General features: G+C 36.5%; 1 protein-coding gene across 3 annotated transcripts in view; it reads left to right on the top strand.

Moving 5' to 3' along the window:
- Positions 1–18,709, top strand: part of LNPEP (leucyl and cystinyl aminopeptidase) — a 61,903-nt gene that overhangs the window by 36,961 nt on the left and 6,233 nt on the right. For all 3 annotated transcript variants that reach the window (XM_038170913.2, XM_027446142.3, XM_038170914.2), the window contains 12 exons: positions 265–419; positions 754–867; positions 2,725–2,856; positions 5,627–5,758; positions 8,929–9,089; positions 10,658–10,746; positions 13,481–13,661; positions 14,415–14,571; positions 15,662–15,846; positions 16,444–16,605; positions 17,392–17,532; positions 18,534–18,615. In XM_038170913.2, the coding sequence (XP_038026841.2) occupies positions 265–419; positions 754–867; positions 2,725–2,856; positions 5,627–5,758; positions 8,929–9,089; positions 10,658–10,746; positions 13,481–13,661; positions 14,415–14,571; positions 15,662–15,846; positions 16,444–16,605; positions 17,392–17,532; positions 18,534–18,615 (1,691 nt within the window). The remainder of the gene's footprint in view (positions 1–264; positions 420–753; positions 868–2,724; positions 2,857–5,626; positions 5,759–8,928; positions 9,090–10,657; positions 10,747–13,480; positions 13,662–14,414; positions 14,572–15,661; positions 15,847–16,443; positions 16,606–17,391; positions 17,533–18,533; positions 18,616–18,709) is intronic.

The following is an 18,709-nucleotide window of genomic DNA, read 5'->3' on the forward strand; positions in this document are numbered from 1 at the left end:
GGCAGCTGCATTTCCTGGTTGCTGATGTGCGTGCAAAATCTAAAGGCAGTATGTAGTGCTTTAAGTTGTTTGCATAAGAATACTGCTAGAGAAACATGGCTATAAATCCATGAGGCTTTTGTGCTTGAAATGTGACTCCATGCCCACACCACAGGATTTAAATAATGAGTTTTTTTCATGGGTTACGTAATAAAATAGATAGACTTGAAATATGGAACCTCTTTAACTAGCTGTTTTCAATAGCTTCTTTCAAATCTTTTCCAGATCTGGTAGCAATTCCTGATTTTCAGTCTGGTGCAATGGAAAACTGGGGCTTGGTCACCTTCCGGGAAACAACGCTGTTGTATGACAGTAAAACTTCTTCAGCAAGGGATAAAAAGCTAATAACTGCAGTGATAGCTCATGAGCTTGCCCATCAGGTATTACTAGATTGGGGAGGTCATTATTTGTTTCTGTTTTATTTTTTGTTTGTTTGCTTTTGAATGCAATCCTGTTTATTAAATTCACCTCTGCCCCCACTGCTACTAGGTTGTGCATTATATCTTTTCAGAATACCTGTGAGAGTATTTTCTCCAATGCAACAGGCAGGGTGCAATTTTGTCACTGTCTAATTACAGAGTTGTTCGTGCAAAAGCATTACTGTGGTTTTGAGTAAATTTGTTTTTGTCACGAAATAGAGCTGAGGATGAATGGAGTGTCACTGTAATCCTTTGATTTATTTCAGAAAAATAACTCTTTTTTTGTCTTTCGTAGTGGTTTGGCAATCTAGTAACCATGGAATGGTGGAATGATCTCTGGCTGAACGAGGGATTTGCCACTTTCATGGAGTACTTTGCAATGGAGGAGGTTTTTCCAGAATTACATTCAGTAAGTGTTTTCTTTAACTAGACTTGCTGTACCGTCATTAAGATCTGCTTTTTAATGTTGACCATAAAGGATTGGTATTTATAAACTCATATGAGAAGTCCACTTTGAGTACCACTCATCTCTCTTTCTTTTATATTATACCTCTCCTTCATAGGGCCTTTCGTTATATTGGAAGTAGGTTTTCATTTGTTTGTTTGAGTGAGTTTTTTGTTTTTTTTTGAACTTTGGTGATAGTGTAAATGCAGTCTTTGTGTTATATATAGGTTAAAACTGAAAATTTACACTGGAAGTCCAGGTGTGTGGTTGACCAAGGTTTTCTTTCTCTCCTTTCTCCTGTCGCCTTAGGCATCACCAGGGCTTTAGGTTACTAAATATGCCTGGAGTCACTTTTGTCTTTCTATCATTATGGTAATTGTGTCTGAGTCAATTTGGGATTCACGAGTCAGGGACTGGATTTCAAAGTATGTTATGGTCTGACCCAGTGGATGCTGATAGTGTGGAATTACACCTCATATGTTGTACAAAGCACTGCTCCAACAGGCACTTCTCTCTACAGACGTGTCTGAAGGAGAGAGAATGAAGCTTTTTGGTATAACCTAGTGTTGGTTTAAAAACTCACTCAGCTTTTATGGCTTCTGGAAAGCTCTGGAAAACATAAGGGATTTAAACTTGATCATTCCCCTCTTGTAAAGCATTCCTATCACTGAATTCAGGCCAAGAAGGGAAGACTGGTGGAACTACATGGAGGAGGCAGTAGAGAGAGCACTTTTTCATCCTAGATAGAGTATCTCCTAGGAAAGGAGATAGCAGTGCTCCAGATTCCACTTCAAGGAGTGCTTACGTGATTTGTGTTAGTCATGGGATTAAAAGCCTGACTGGTACTGACAGTTTCCTACTTGCTGGATTGTGTCCACAGCATCCTAGCTGGATGTGAATTCTGAGTATTTAATTCACCCTTCTTTTACTGCATTAAGAAACTTGCGTTGCAAACTTGGTTCAGTAGAGATTTTTTTTTTGGAACTAGGTGTTAAGTTTTTTCATTTGTTTTTTGAGTTTGAATCTCACTGAAAGTATGTTTGCAAAGTTGTCCTGCTCGTTGGGCATGTGTGGTGAGAGGAGGACAACAAGCTAGCCTGGTATTCTAACAAGAACACACCTCCATTTCAGTACTTTGCTCTGATAGGTGCCTGACAAGGTACATTCACCTACATCTTGTTTCACCACTTGGTGGTGCCAAAAAATGTTTTGTTGAACACAAAAAATCAATCCAAATGACTGCATTCAAAATGAATAGCTTTAAGTTTTCAACTTCAAAGGATTTCTTGATTGTCTTGTAAAACGGGCCTTTCCTTCATTTTCTGTAACCCATTAAGATTCACTCCTGCTGTATGGAAACTTTATAGAGAATTGCTTGGTTAAATCTCAGTGAAATTAAATAAATAGGAATACAATCAGCTTCTTTAAAAATAGTTTAAATGTTTAATTGTTGAGGGTTGTTGCTTCATGGTAACAATGTATTAAATACCTATATCCTTCATTAAGAAGGAAAGAAGGAAGAAGCTTTGGTACTGGGATTGCTAGATAAGATGCTGTTTACATGCACATGAGCATCATTATAGTCAGTAATTTTATTAGACTTTGGGCATTGACTGAAATCTAGAAGGAAAAGATTAAGTATCATGAATACTACCCTGAAAATTCTTCTGCCTCCATTGGCAAGAAGGCGAGCAATGGTGTTTCAGACTAATGGGAAGAGCAAGGCAAAGATTAGTTTTACTGTTCTGCTTGCCACGTATGTTCTTGCTTCTCAAACATTTGTATGTTCTACCTTCTCAGACACAGATGTTTGTCTTGTAGGATGAAGATTTCCTAAATCTAATATTCAAGGCTATGATGAAGGATTCCATGAATTCTTCACATCCAGTCTCTTCTGCTGTTCAGTCTTCAGAGCAAATTGAAGAAATGTTTGATACACTTTCTTACATCAAGGTAACTTCAAAAATATTTCAACATAATCAGAAAGTGATGTATTAGCTATTGTAAAAATGAATGTGGGATCAAGAGTAAGTAGGCATGTGCTGGCAGTTGTTTGGGAGTACACCTAGGACCTTTCAGAAGTGTTTATCTGAGCATCTACATAGCTTTAAATTCATGAAAAAAATGTATGTACATGCATTTATGTCTTTACTTGCTTCTGTTTGGTGCATGGTTCAGCACGAAGTCACAAAGTAAAATATTCGTGAAGATGTAAGAAGGGACCTGATGGGTGAAACAAATGTCCAGCTGATTATGTATTCTGTTTGTGATAGACTAACAATATCACAGGATCTTAAGAAAAGAGTAAGAAAAAGGCACTTACTACCCTCTCCCATCTTTATTTATTACTCTGCTTTTTGAAAATGTTATTTTAGAGACCTTCTGAGTGGAGGCTTACATGCTGGAATGTAAGATGATTCTGTAGGACATCCTGGTTGTCTACAACTAATTATATCTGTTTCTAATCTGTAGTGAGTGATAGGTTTGCTTTGTGTTTTTTGTTTTGTGTTTTTTTGTTGTGTGTTTTTTTTTTTTTTTTAACTTCACAGTGCCTCAGTTAGTGATTCATGGGAAAGTAAATAGCTGTATTTGACAAAGTTTTACTTTGCCTCAGGTTTAGATGTCAGGTACGCCTTGTTTGGTAGTATGGGAGGAAAGCCTTTTATTTCTTTTTGGATTAGCTGTCATTTTTTCAACACTATGGTTGTAGTCTCATCTAATAAGAAACCAGATAGTGCTCATTAGAAAATTGTGAAATGCTGCATCTGTCTCTGCTTAGTGAAAAGCACCTCCCAAAACTGTCTTGGTTTGTCTTCTCTGCTTCCTTAGCTGGTCAACCTGTTGTCTGGTAATCCCTGAGCATTCTGAGATGCCACATGGTCTTAACCACAGTGGTGTGCATCTGTTTGTTTTGGTCTGTGCTCGCTGAATTACAAGAACAGAGATGTGATTTTCAGCTTCCTATGGTTGTGAAGTGAATTTGGTTTCTGTCCTGAAGTTGTATATCAAAAGGCATGGCAGATATTTCAGGCTTCAGAGTTTCTCTCTCAATTAGTTGTCATTTTGGTGTTCTTCTGGAAGCTATACAACATTCATGATCATGTCTGTAGCTGTGTAACTTCAGTGATTAGAATGCTGTCACTGATCAAAACTGTGATTTTAATGGAAATATTCCCAAAGTGACTAGGCTGGAGTATCAGTCCATTAGTAAAACACATTCGGACAATTATTTTATTGGTTTACTGCTACTAGCAAGTGTGCGCCTTCTTCATGGAGACATAGCAACCTATATCTTGGAGTTTAGGAGTTAAACAAGAGAAGTGTAGCCCTTGCATTGCCAGAAACAGGTTTTTCATTGCTGTTATCTTTGTTTCTGAGGCTTTCATTGCATAGTTCTTGCTACATTCACACAGTGTTTGTTTCCACTACTCTTTGCCCCGTATCTTAGCTAGTGCCCTTGGCAATTTGAGTGGGAAGGCATTTGTAACATGCTTCTTATTAGCCAATAGGGTGACTGTTAACTGAATTATACAGCTTTATTTTGCTGTACCATAAACTGACACAGGTGAATATGTGGCCTCTGCATTTTACCATCTGAAATAGCAAGTGTTCTACAAAATTATTTCAGCCTTCTAGTTTTACAGGCTGTCAATAACCCATCGTGGTGGGAGAACAATCCAACTACAACAACAGTGTGTTTGGTTATCTTTGACAGAAAGAAAAAGAAGTAGAGCTATAGATTAAGTCTGGATTCATGCAAGAGAGGAAATAATGACCATGTTCTCAAAACCTATAGTAAGGGGTATTCCTGCAGTTTAGTGAATAATTAAATTATCAGAGTTCAGGCAACTTTCAGTTTCAGGCAAGATGTTACTTAAATTTCCAATCTAGAGTTCAGAATGTATGAGAACCATACATGCTCTCATGAAAATCTACCTTACAATGTTTTCTTGATCCTTTCTTTAAAATATTATGAAAAACTTAAGGTGTACCTTTATCTTCTTGTGATATGCCTGCTCAACTGCAGGTATATCTGCAGGTGTACAGTATGCAAATCCTCAGGTAACTTATTTACTCATGGCTGTGATGTAAGAACATTTCTGTGGAAATAGAAATGTAGCTTTTAAGCTATTTGAGCCATGTCTACAACAACAAAAACCAACATTCTGTCTGCATTCCTGTCCACTTCAAAACTGGAACTAAACTTAGCTGAGTTGTTCAGTGTAGGTGCAAGTCATATAATTGTCAAAACCGTCTCACAAGTGCAGTTCTGTATCATAAAGAAGAGTATTGCTAATGAAATAAATCAGCCAGCAGAGACTTACCAATTAGAATGCAATATTTTTTAGATGATGATAACTGGGAGGGGATGGGAATTCAAGCATTATTAGCCTGTTTTATAACTGTATTTGGAGTCTTTGAGATATTCAATTTTTTTTTTTTCCAAAGTAACTAGGGAAAAAATTCAATATTAGTTCTTTTTGTAATCATATTTGAAGTTTATGTTTGTCCTCTAAGTTTAAAAATACTTTTCCAAAGCAACTGCCTGTTAAAGGTAATTATTCTGATCAAATCAATTTTGGTTAAAATTTAAAAAAAAATGGGATAAAATCTGCCACCTTCTGACTTACTATTGTAGTATGAAAGAGGTACAATATGTATATGCTCAACAAGTTCTGTACCTTTTAATTTACCAGCATGTTTTCTTTTTTCTCCACTGTAGGGGGCTTCACTTCTGTTGATGCTGAAGAACTATCTCACAGAGGATGTTTTCCAAGCTGGCATTGGGGTATACTTGCATAATCATGACTACAGGTCTGCCCAGAGTGATGACTTGTGGGACAGCATGAATGAGGTATTCATCTTTAATATTCTGCTCATGTTTTTTTCACTTCTCAAAATGTATTGTGACTTTTGGTTTATTTCTTCATTTATGAAGAAATGGGATAATACACTACAGATAAATATTGTGAAGTTCTTGCTTATTGTATTTCCATCATATAAATATGGAGATAGTTGTAGCTTTTACGTCTCCATTCAGTATCATCCCAAAAAAGTGCTGGAAGTGGATAAACACTACCATATCTACCATGTGTGGAGATGTCAGCATCTATATATATCCTCCCTTGAGCTGCATCATTGGTGTTTTAAGGCCAGAATAAAACTAGTCATCTTAAATGCAGAACAAAAGTTTTCTTTCACAATGGAGCTGAATCCGAAGTCTGACGGTGAATATATTCATCCTGGGACACTCCGTGTACCTTTGTTTCAGTGAAAGCTTCTGTTTCAACACGCAGAGCCGGCGTTATATGGAAACAGGTTTTGAGATAGCCTAGTTCAGCCACGCTCAGATGGGAAGGTGGGCAAGGGGGGTACATTAGAGTGAGGGCGAGGGTGTGAAAGCAAAGGTGTGAGAGGATGTGTAATGGAGAGTGAGTAGTGGGAGGGTGAGCCGGGGAGGGCCAGGGGGAGAATAGGGCACAAGAAGGCAGGGAGAGGGCAGGGGAGCTTTGAGTAGGGCATAGAGTGCCAGCAAGGGGGTAGAGGGCAAGGGTGAGAGAAGGGGGGGAGAGTGAGAGGGAGGAGGGTGCAAGGGAGAGAGTGTGAAGGAGAGCATGAGGAAGAGGAGAGACTGAAGGAGCGATCAAGGCCAGGTTGGATGGGGCTCAGAGCAACCTGGTTTAGTGGAAGGTGTCCCTGCCCATGGCAGGGAGGTGGAACCAGATGATCTTTAAGGTCCCTTCCAACCCAGACCATTCTGTGATGCCAACAAGAGTGAGCTGCTAGGTATCCCCAGTTTCAAGCTGTTTGGATGAAGAAAGAGAACACATCTCCCTGTGTCTGTTCTGTGTGGTGTGTATTAAATTCTCTGAAATACACGTGACGTTTCCTTATAGAAAGGCAAGATATTAATGTTTAGTTGTGGTTCTTGGCATCCATCTTATGATATCTAAACTTTTGCAGAACTGGAGCCATTGTTAGTTCTTGTCAGGGTGGCGCTAAATTTGTGTGTAGTTGTCTACAGTCACCAGTTGGCCAGCTAGTGATGGATTATTTTTGGTATCAAACTGACTCTCTTACCTTAAAGAATTCTTGTTTTAAGTGTTGCGTTTGTTTATTTTTACAATGAAAAGTAGATATGCCTCTCCTGAATCCCTCCTAAATGAAACCTCTGACCAACTGTCTTCAGTCATGCATACTGCAGGGGCAGGTTCACCTGCTGGAAGTTGCCTTTCTGTGATGTGCTTACACTGTCCCCCTTTTCCTGTGTGTCCATTGCTGGTTGTATTTTGTTTTGTGCCTGAGTCTTTGGGGTCTGGGACTTTTGTGTATGTGTTTTTGTTGGTTGATTTTTGTTGTTGGTGTTGTTTTTTTATGTAAGCGTAAATACTGTTAATTCTGTGTTCTGATTAACCTGCACTTCATGTACGTACTTATGTCCTTTTTTTTGAAAGGCTCATGGGTTAGCTGGTCTGCACTGGTATTTCATCACATTAGCTTACATTGGGACCTTTAATAAAGGTCCTTCACTGAGAAGGTACCAAATTTCTTGCACTTCCTTTCCATTGGTTTTCACCTGTTGCCTCTTGAATGTATTGAAATACACTACCCCTGTATCCATTTTCATTTGCTTTGGTCTTCTGTCTACTTATTTTTCTTTTTGTACCTTGAATTCTTACTTTCTTTTGCTTTTATAGTCTTTCACATTCAAATTCTCAGCCAGTCATACTCAGGCAGTAGGTTAACAGTCATATCTACCCCAGCTGTACGTCACATTGCTTTTACAGAAAGGTTAAGGTTGGCAGGGACGTCTGAGGCCATCATGGTCCAGCCCAGCTACAGACCATCTCCAGATGGCTTCTGAGTATCTCCAAGGAGGGAGACCCCACAGCCTGTCTGGGCAACCTGTGCCCATGTTCAGTCACCAGCACAGTATGAAAGTGCTTCTTGATGCTCAGGAACCTCCTGTGTTTTGGTTTGTGCCCATTGCCTCTGGTCTTATCACTGGGCACCAGTAGAGGTTGGCTCTGTCTTCTTTCCACCCTTCCATAAGGTATCTATAGACATTGATGAGATCCACCTGAGCATTCTCTTATTCAGGCTGTAACCAAAAAGCTGAATGTGACATGAACTGAAAACTTCAATCTGTACAGTGAATAGTAAGATGCTCACGAGGGTAACTAGAGACAGACAGCATGGGTTGGTAAAAGGTATATGCAACTTAAATGATAATAATAATAATCTCCTTATGTTCCTGTTAGCTCCTCCTAAAATGTATTTTTATAAATTAGAGGTAGCATTGTCGTTCTCAGGTTGGATGATCATCTCTGCTAGTAAAGAGGCAGTGATACGTAAACTATAAAGTACTTGACCCTCAGTGGAGATGTTGTAGTGCAAATAGTTCTTGAAAGATGGAAGACATAGGAGGTTAAGCTATACAAAGGCTTATACAAAGGTAGATGGGATGCCAAAAAATTAAAAAAAAAAAAAAATCATCCAAAAAAGCCATGAATTGGTTTAGTGTTTTATTATACAATTTATTATACACCATCACTTTAATTCAATTTCTAATAATGATTTCTGAATTTTAAAAAGTTCTTTAACATGCATGTAGGAAATGCAGGATCTGAAACATGCATAAAATACCAGAATACCAATAGTGAAAGAGAAAGCGAGGAGGGTGGGTTAGATTTGGGGAGCTTACCATAACTTCCTTTTCCAGAACATTCTTGTCTCTATTTCCTCAACATACCAGTTCTGCCTATCAAATGTTTCTACTTTCTCTTTCCACTGCTTGACAAGGAGTCTCTCTACTGGAGAAAATAAAAATAATTTGTTCCCCTAATTTATTGCTCATGAAATTTACAGTCTCAGTGTCAAAGTGACTTTACTAATACAGAATGTTGCTACTACTTATGTGGTAAGTTAAGGAGGGAGATTTAAGAATGTGTTTGTATTTTAAAAAAATAATAAATAAAATAAAATCTGCAATTTTCCTGTTACACTATGATTGCTTTTTTACAGATCACCAATGGAACACTAGATGTAAAAAAGTTAATGAAAACGTGGATTCTGAATAAAGGATTTCCTTTGGTGACTGTTGTGCGATCAGGAAGGAATATCTCTATACAGCAGGAAAAATTTTTATATCGTGTGGAACCAGAAAATTGGACATCAGATGCAAGGTAACCACCTTGTTACTACTTTCCATACATTGAAATATATCTGCAGATAACTTTTTTATATCATGTACCTTTCTATTTCTGTTCAGGGGTTCTGGTATTTCATCTGAATGCTGGTAGTAATAAAGATAATTTGGCATAAAAGTGTACTCACCTAACATCTGCCTTGAAAAATAACTGATTATCCATGCCTATTTCTACCCTAGCAACTGCTAAAACTCTGTGGGCTTCCTTTGTAAGCTCAGTTTTTCATTTACATGTTTTTCTGAAGCTTTTAAATTTAAAATAAAAGGGTGCATTGCAGAAGTTGCTGATGCAATTACTTCAGAGCTTCTGCTCCTTTATGTCAATATTCAGTGTGCATCTTGTGCATTGTTAGAACAAATAATAAAAGCTAGAATCAAAACTTTCTTGGTTTAAAAATGTTAAGAGGGTACAGATGGCTGTCTCATTGAGTTTCCATTGTACCAAAAGATAAAAAGCACATGTATAAATGCTGAAGAAGCAAAGGTGAGGAAATTGCTAATTGTAAAACTGAATCTGTTACAAATACATGATCATTGGACCAGATGATCTTGAAAGTCTTTTCCAACGTTAATGATTCTGTGTTAATGATTCTATGGTATCTTATATTATGAACCTTAACTGTATTTCATAGCAAACCAAAGTATGTAAGCTTGAATCCTTTTGAGATTTTGGGGGTTTTATTCAGTTGTTTGAGGTCTTAACAGTAATTGAGTCCTTAGCATCATCTTGCAGACTCAGGCCTGTGAAAGGTATTTGTCTTTTGAAATACTGTAAGCTATGGGGATATGTTTTATTTTTGTTGTGGGGACAAAGGAAAACAATGTGTGATCGAAAGGGAAGAGAAGAAGGAAAGGATTATTAGGCTTAATTATTCTTCTCTGTCAGTTGGGGAAGTGCATGAAACGTTTTTGAGGAAGAGTACTCTGAGTCATTCACATTAATGGCCCCTGTCAAAATTGGAACATATATACAGTTTGTTTTGCCTCACTTAAAGTTGTATTTTCCTCTAAATAGACAAGTCATTATCTTCACTATGAGACACGTTAGCATTTATTCTTCCAGTTCACAGTTCACTTTGGTCAGTCTTGGTGGTGTGCAGTCTGCTATGGTTTCTATTACCATGATTTGGAATTTGAGTTTTGTATTTGAATTGACATAATTTTATTTTTTTTTTTAAATAACGATACTTGTAAAACTTAAGGAAGACTAGACAGTAGACTGAAGTAAAAATAGTGCTGGCTAAATTTTTGATATGTTCTGTCTACATGACATTGGACCAAGGTACTTAGCAGGCTGGAACTGAGGAAAAAGTACTAGGAAATTCATCCACTTCTCAACATGGTGGGAATAAAAGAAATTGCTGTACGTGCTGTACATGTTTTCTTTGATCACATTCTGATATGGTGGGGTTTGCACTTTGTTACATAGCATGATGTGGTTCTAGTACTTCTATTAAAATGTTTTAAACTAAAAACTCAGCGACCCTTCAAAACAAATAATAAACTGTAAATAATATGTCAGTAAATATTTGCTTTCCTTTGCAGCTATCTGTGGCATATTCCTCTCACCTACATGACTAATAGGTGCAACTTTACCCATTGTGTTAATGCATACTTACTGGACCAGAAGTCAGGTATGTGACTTAAAACTTTGGAAGCAAGTTACTTATGTGTTACAGCTTGCAGGTCTTTCTGAGCACACACTTACATAAGATGTGAAGATGAAGACACATAGTATAAAGTAATTGCAGAGATCTGGAGCCAGGTACTACTAGTAATGTCATTAGAGTGTTGAGTGCCCATAGCATTTTATGTACAAGTAAAAGGCAGCAACTGAGACAGAAGCAAATTTGCAGTTTGTTAAAGCCTGTACTTCTCTCATCACAGTGCATGCACAAAACATTTTGAACTGCATGTCCTCTGGAGAGTGAGTACTGTGACAGTTGCTCTGCCAATATACCGAAATGTAAGGAAGTCACTTTCCACTCATATATTACTTACTTTGTTTAAAGTTACAAGAAAGTATTCCACCTGGAACAGATTTTTTTCAGAGAACTACTGTACAACTTGAAACTCTTAGATCATTTCACATAAACCCTGCTTTTGCTGAAGTAGTGAGTTTGAATCCTAAATTGCTAGTCCATATAGCTTTTTTTGTTTTTAATTCAGTCCTGTTTTTCTCTATGCCAAGTGAATAGTTTCTATACAGTTTTATGTAGTACTGTGTAAAAATCGCTTTGGCCATCTCCTCGTTGGTTTCACTGACTGAATAGTTTCTCTCTCCTATTTAGGCTAGTCTGGCTCACTGTTTCACATCTGCTGATGTATTTCCTTCACTGAATTTACAATTCAGCGTATTTAACTTGCAGTTATATTTAACACATAAACCTATCTCCCACCTCTAATGTTCAAAATAAAACTGTAGAAAATCAAAATAAAATGCTTAGAGCTGATCCTGACATTTTTGCCATTTACTGATTTTACAAATTACTAGCCCTCCAACATGACGTTAGAAATACTATTATTAAAGAAAAAAATATATATGTATGTATATATTATTTTTTTTGTTATTCTGACATGTCTTTTACAAGACACTCATTTATTTATGGCCTTTGTAATTGGAGCTGGAGGTTTAGGAACCGTTCTTATGAATTATCAGAATGGAAAAATAAAACTGTTCAACAGAATGTGTTCTTGATCTCATTAGGTAAGCAGACTGATTACATCTTTTTGACCTTAAATGTCCATATGGGTCTTCCCATGTTCACCTTACTAATTCCTCATTGGCTGCAAATACTTGGATGTGTAGGATAAGAGAGTAGGAGAATAGTACAAAAGAGTTTGTGGTAGAATTTCACTAGATTTCAAAGGCATCACAAATGCTATGTACACTCACATTTTTGGCAGGAAGTATAGAACCAACTGAAATAAAGAATTTTGTTTTCTTTATCCCAAAAGTCCTTTTTTGTATCTAGCTGACTCTGAATCTAGAGTGTGTCCTTTCATCCAACTTCTTGACTATTTGTCTATTTATTTTTCTGATGTGTGTCACTGTTTATATGTATGTGTTAGTGTGCAGAGAGGAAACAGGGTTGTTTAAAAGCAAAACTCTCCTAACTAGTGAGGCCTGCAAAGGCCTATGAGTTATTAACTGGTTTACTTGTGCAATGTTAATAGACATGAGAGTGGATATGGATTCAGTATGAAAGCACCTCATAAATTTACTTACGATCAAGTCAAAATTTTTAGAACTTAACTTGTTCCTATCCTGTGCTATCTACCTTTTTAATTTGAAAGCATGCTTTCATTTGAGATAGCATAGCTTAGTCTTTCCTATCATCTACTACTATGAGATCCCTCTTTTGCTTTGCTGTGAATAGTTCGGCTATATTGAATAAACCATAACATGCAAACACTTCATGTGACTAAGGTGGTAGCTTGTTCACTTCCTGAATGGTCTTCTCTGATTGTTGCCTTGTTTTAAATATGAAAACCTAAGTGGGACAGATTTCTGCTGAAACTGTGCCAGCGAATGGGAAACAGTACTCTCATTCCCTTGGGTAAGTTAACTGTCACGGCAGAAAATTTGTTAAGTAGATAGCCAGCAGTGTCATTGACATAGTGCGAACTGTTTTCCAGTTAAAATGAAAAATCAACAAAAAATAGGGACAAAACCTGTGTGCCCTGGGCATTTTGTTGCTTTTTGTTTATATTTTTCTTTCCACATCTAAAATTAGGTTTACCAAATTAAGCTACTTAGTGTACATACTGGAGCTTCCACAACAGTATTCAGTGAGCTACGTTTGCCCTATAATTCTTTTTGGTGGTAGGATTATTGGTAGAATACAAAATAACTCACAAGCCCTGACTGTATAATAATAGTGCTCCCTTTGTTCACTGTCTTCTTGAGCCTGAGGTTTGATTTGGCATCTTGAAATAATTCTCTTGATCTCAAGAGTAGTAAGATGTGCCCAGCCTATCCTGTACAATCCCCGTGAGCGACAGATGTTCCCATTTCTGTTTCTGGGTAGGACAGGTTTACCTATTAAAACTGTTCACTGTGCTGTGACCACAAGGCATTATGTGCCCTCTTGTTTTTCCTTTGTTGTAGTTTAGAATGCACAGAGACAGCTGGGTTCAGACTATGATATTATTCATCCAGTCAGATGTAGCACTGAAGGAAGATGTACAGCCTAGTATTTTAAAGCTTTCACTCAGAACATTTTTGCTAGCTATTCCCTCTCATAGTAGGGGGAACTAGTGAGCCAGAAAAGACTTGTTAACTCTAGAGATCCACTTCACAGATCTGGATTTGAAAGAACAGGTGCTACACCTTTGTCTGCTACTAACTCCTTGTCTGTTTGTTAGCTGTCATTGAACTTCCAGAAGAGGTGGAATGGATAAAATTCAACGTGGACATGAATGGTTATTACATAGTACACTATGCGGAAGACTGGAAAACACTGATTGATCTGTTGAAAAAAAACCACACTGCTCTGAGTGCTAAAGACAGAGCCAATTTGATCAACAATATCTTCAACCTTGCAAGGTAAGGTTTTTATACTGGAAAACATATTTTATATGTTTAAGTGTTTTTCCAAGCCAGACAAGAATCAGACCTGGGTTCTTGTGAAGAGTGCTTCAGAGAAGTTTTAATTCAGAGTTCATTAGCCTATTGAAACCGTTCACTAACTTAAAAAAAAAAAAAAAAAAAAAAAAAAAAAACCTTGAATTTTACTGATGAATCTATATTGGTGTTAGATGTTATCTCCCTGATTTTTTTTATAGCAGCATCTGTTTATTTACATCACATAGACGTATGATGTCTTCCATTGCTGGAAGACATTATTTTCTTTGGTGTCTTATAGTCTGCTTAGAAGGCTATCTTTCTGCATTCTGTTAATGAATATTTCATCTTAGAGAAGCAAGCTGTTTGCTTCTCTTTTTTATTTTTTTTTTTTTTACTGGCTCCTATATTGTCTTTCTCCATTAGCACTACAGCTGAATGTTTTGGGTGGCCTTTTAGACAGGTCTTTCCTATATCTGAATACCCTCTTTATGATAAATATTTTCTGAAATCAGTTATACCTCTTACCTATTTTCATTTTTGTTAATTGAAGATATGTCAGTGTCACTATCTTCTTGTTGATACTATATTGTAAAAACCTTGACATCAAAACCATTTCTTTTGAAATTCTTCCTCTATTTATCAATTTTTCTGCTAGTGTAATTAAGATTATTGTAACTTGCGTAAAGCAGGCAGCATCACTTAAACCATTTTAATGTTTGTGTTCATTGATAGTCTAGGAAAAGAATCTTTAGAAAATGCCTTTGAGCTGATCGATTACCTTAAGGAAGAGAGCAGTACTGCACCACTCACTCAAGCTTTGTTTCAGCTGAGTCGTATCTACAACCTTTTGGAGAAAAAGGGTGAGCAACAACTGGCAGCACGTGTGATGGTATGTACTATTTTTTTTTAAAACATGGTTTGAAATAATTTATCGTAATGTTGTTTACAATTTAATTAGTGTTGACTGTTGAATGTATTGTTTGGTAATCTTATGAAAATGGACTGGATTCTAGACAATTCTTAGTGTTATATGCTTTTGTTAAATAGGAAAGATCTGCAATGCTGCATCTTGTGGACTGACTTTTTTTTTTTTGATGCTTTTTTAGGGAATGTAATGCAGTGCTAACACAGTGTTGTCTGGGGATTTACAGCAGTGGGTATAACGATCAATTCAATACAGAGTCTATGACACTTTCTAGTACAGAAATGTTACTTCCAAAAATCGTTAAAGTGGATGGAGATTATTGATCCAATTGCTTTACACAGACACAGTGGGGGAAAAAAAGGCAAAACTATCTTCTGTGAAAATAAAAATACACTAATGGTTGTCATTGTCCCATTTCAGATGTGTGTTAGACTAACATGATAAAGTGCTACAATCAAAACAGTATAGTCTCAGTTCTGGCTGTAGAAATGTCTTTCATTTGTCTGTCCTGCCTTGATATTTAGAAACCTTTTTTCTGTATTGATCCACAAGTTTAAAATAAACCTTGGAAACTTGAAAGAAACAAAAAAGCAACTCCTATATTTTCTTCTTATTCAGTATTTATTCAAGGATTTTACTAGTCATTACCTACTGTAAAATGCAGTCCAAGCTATAGTTTGCCTGCATTTTCTATTAAATTATAGTAGTTTATATTGAAGTGTCTCAGCTGAGATGTGGTAATCTTAGGGGCACCTTGTTTTTTTCAAGCTATAAAACTAGAAGGCATTCATGCTATAGATAACGCTTTGTCTGTGCTAAACTAAGGAATATTAACTGGTGTTCGATGGAGTTAAAAGCAGTTAAACAGACAGAACTTGTAGTTAGTTGAGATAATGGGCTGACTATGAGTTTGAACTGTTTATTTATTCATATAGATAATGAGGCAAAGCTAGTACGTTTAACTTCCACAGTTAAGTTTTATAACTTATAACTTTGTATGTGGAAAATTCTCTTGGGAAGAATTAGTTATTGCTAATAATTTTTCCTCCTTTAGTATAGAATAGATAATCTGCTTGGAAATAAAATTGACCAACAGCATTGGACAGATAATGGAACTTTGTCTGAACGAGAGCTCCGGTCAATACTGCTAGCTTTTGCCTGCACCCATGATATAAGACAATGTAGAACAGCTGCCACTGGGATGTTTGAGAAGTGGATGAAGTCTGAGGGAACAACGAGGTACCACAAAAATGGACTCCCACTGTTTTACCTACCTATTTTCCTGTTACTCTGCTATCTGAATATTGATAAAACTCTTCGTTCTCTCATTTACTGTTACTTGTCTAAAAGTAGTTGCAGTTTTAAGATGAGTGGGAAAAACTGTGCTAGATTTTAAGACTTTGTTCTGCAGTCTCCAATGTGACTGCAAAACCATCTAAAAATTGTTTTCATCTGTGTTTCTTAAGCTGCATACTAGAGGAAAATTACTTAGTAGCAGCATCAAAGTATACCTTTGTCTCTTGCAGAACTCACTCTTCTCTGGTTTTCTGTGCGTTTTGTGCCAGAGAAAATGACGCTGATTTTTGTACCATTTGCTGTGCTTTCATATAACTAATATACTTTGCTTTTTCCCAGTGAGTTAAAATATTAGGAAGGCATGAATTTGTGTCCAGCAAACTTGCAATTGCTACAGAAATAAATTGCAAAAAAGAGGCATCTCTTTCAAGCTAATCTTTCCATTTTGTAACTTTTCTTCCTTCTTTTCTCAGATGAACTTTTTTTTTGTCCCCCCTTTTTTGTTCTGTTGTTTTTTTTTTTAATTTTTTTTCCCTGTAGTCTGCCTAGTGATCTTATGAAAGCCATATTTATAACTGGAGCAAAAACTAATGAAGGCTGGGAATTCCTTCTAAAGATGTACTCCTCTTCAGTTTCTGAAGCAGAGAAAAGCAAAATGATTGAAGCCTTGGCCAGCACAGAAGATGTCAGAAAGCTGATCTGGTATGAAAGAGACAAAGATCTATATTGTGTAAATTAAATGTTTTTTCTTTTTATTTGTTGAAATGGAAAAAAAAAATCTGAATACTAAAGAAAATCAAGCCAGATGTTTTGTACAGGCTTCCATAAACATGAAGAACCTGTTATTTTTCACTTGAAAATGTATATAATAGAGTAGGTCAAAAAGATGAACTCTGGCAAGGTGGAATATACGCAAAGAAAAAAAATGGACTTAAAAGCTTTGTGCTATTAGTGAAGAAAATTGCAGATTTTATGAGAATGGTGAAACAGGTTGCTTACTGAGTCTTCAGAGATTTACATCTTCATATCCAAGACAGCAAATGGTTGTGCATGTGTGTGCGTTGTTTTTTAATATTTCTTTCTTTCTTTGACCTTACATTATGCTCTTACACCTTTTTATAGACTAAATCGTAGTATTATATAGAGGACACCAAATATGTCCTATTATTCCTTCTTTTTTCTCTTAACTTACCAGTGAATTGTTTTATTTTACAAGTTGTGAAATTTTACTCCATCTTTTCCAGCAGCAATGAAAACTGAGGTACTTGTTTTAGAGCTAAGATCACTCTGTTCTTGGAAACTCAAGCTTAAATGAATACAGTGGTTATAAAATGTAGCATCCATGTGCTTTAGATGCCAGACGTTGATAGTTGTTTGATCTTCTACATAATCTTTTTCGTTTAATTTAGGGCTACCAGGAGAACTGTGTGAAAAAATGAATAAATAGGATTTTTTTTACTGTCACTTATCATCTGCTTTGTCTTTTAGGTTAATGCATAACAGCCTTGAGGGAGAAGTCATCAGGGCGCAGGAGCTTTCACATATCGTAGCAACTGTTAGCCAGAGTTTGCCTGGATATTTGTTGGCATGGGACTTTGTCAAAGAGAATTGGGAAAAACTTACAAGAAAGTAAGGCTTTTGATGTAGCTTTTCACACCCACATTGCCAAAAGGACTGCTATTACGAAGTGCAAGTGAATAAATACTTTGCTTCATATATGATGTTTAGTATAAAGCCTGTTTTAAAATTAGACTTTGCAAAAATAACTTGGACAATAAATTTTGAAATCTCACTTAACAGCTGATGGAACATTGAGGCCTCTTAGAACCTCAGTTATTCTAGAAAATCTTGATTTGGATTTTTGTTAAGACTGATAGCTCCAGCAGCCATCTTAGAGATACGGGATGTTTTGTGGATCAAATGCATTCAAAAGTAAAGCCAGGCATTTCATTTAGCATTCATTTATTCTACCTTTCTATGGTAATCCAAAAACCAAATAACAAAAAATCCACTTGCTTTAGAAATATGTTCTTCTTAACTGTTCTTGAAATTGCAGAGCTGGCCTACGAATCTTCAAAAACTGACAGTACTTAGAAAATGGTATTTCTAAATCCTAGTTGTGATTTGGAACAGTTTCACATTGTTAAAAATGCTTTTCCTGGATGAAAATTCCTGCTTGCTAAAGCAGGAGTAATTATTAATCAATGTTACAAAATTATTTGGCTTAAAATGATTTCTGGAGGCAAACTTGATTGCTTTGGAGTTGTTAAATCCATCCCACAAGTGTAGATGTTGTTGCTTGATGTGTGGTGTCCTCAGTTCTTTAGTGTTCTGGGCTGGGATAGAAGTTTGAAAATTTTCCTTGTCTTTGGCTCTGAAGTTCAGTTTTTGTAGGGGTTAGGCGTCTTGAGGCTTGGACTGCTAACACCTTGTATCTCTTCAAAAAAAAAAAAAAAAAGAAAAAGAAAAAAAGAAAAAAGAGAGAGGAAAGAGAGATGTAAGCTTGAATTTAGATGATTCTAATGATTTCCAAATACTGAAACAGAAGAAAAGTTAGAAATATGAATATGTGCATATACTGAACCTGCATGTTAAAATCACTCATAATTTTTTTCTTCTTTGTATTTCAGGTTTCATCTAGGGTCATATACTATCCAGAATCTCATTAGTTCATCAACCTATCAGTTTGCAACAAGGGCGCATCTACTTGAGGTTGGTGGCTTAATCAGTCAGAAAATCGTATTTTCTAGTGCCAATGCTGTCCTCAGTTATTTTGCGGTAGAGGAAAACAGTTATTCATAGTCAC

The sequence above is a fragment of the Anas platyrhynchos genome, chromosome Z (genome assembly GCF_047663525.1).
Source record: "Anas platyrhynchos isolate ZD024472 breed Pekin duck chromosome Z, IASCAAS_PekinDuck_T2T, whole genome shotgun sequence".
NCBI lineage: Eukaryota > Metazoa > Chordata > Aves > Anseriformes > Anatidae > Anas > Anas platyrhynchos.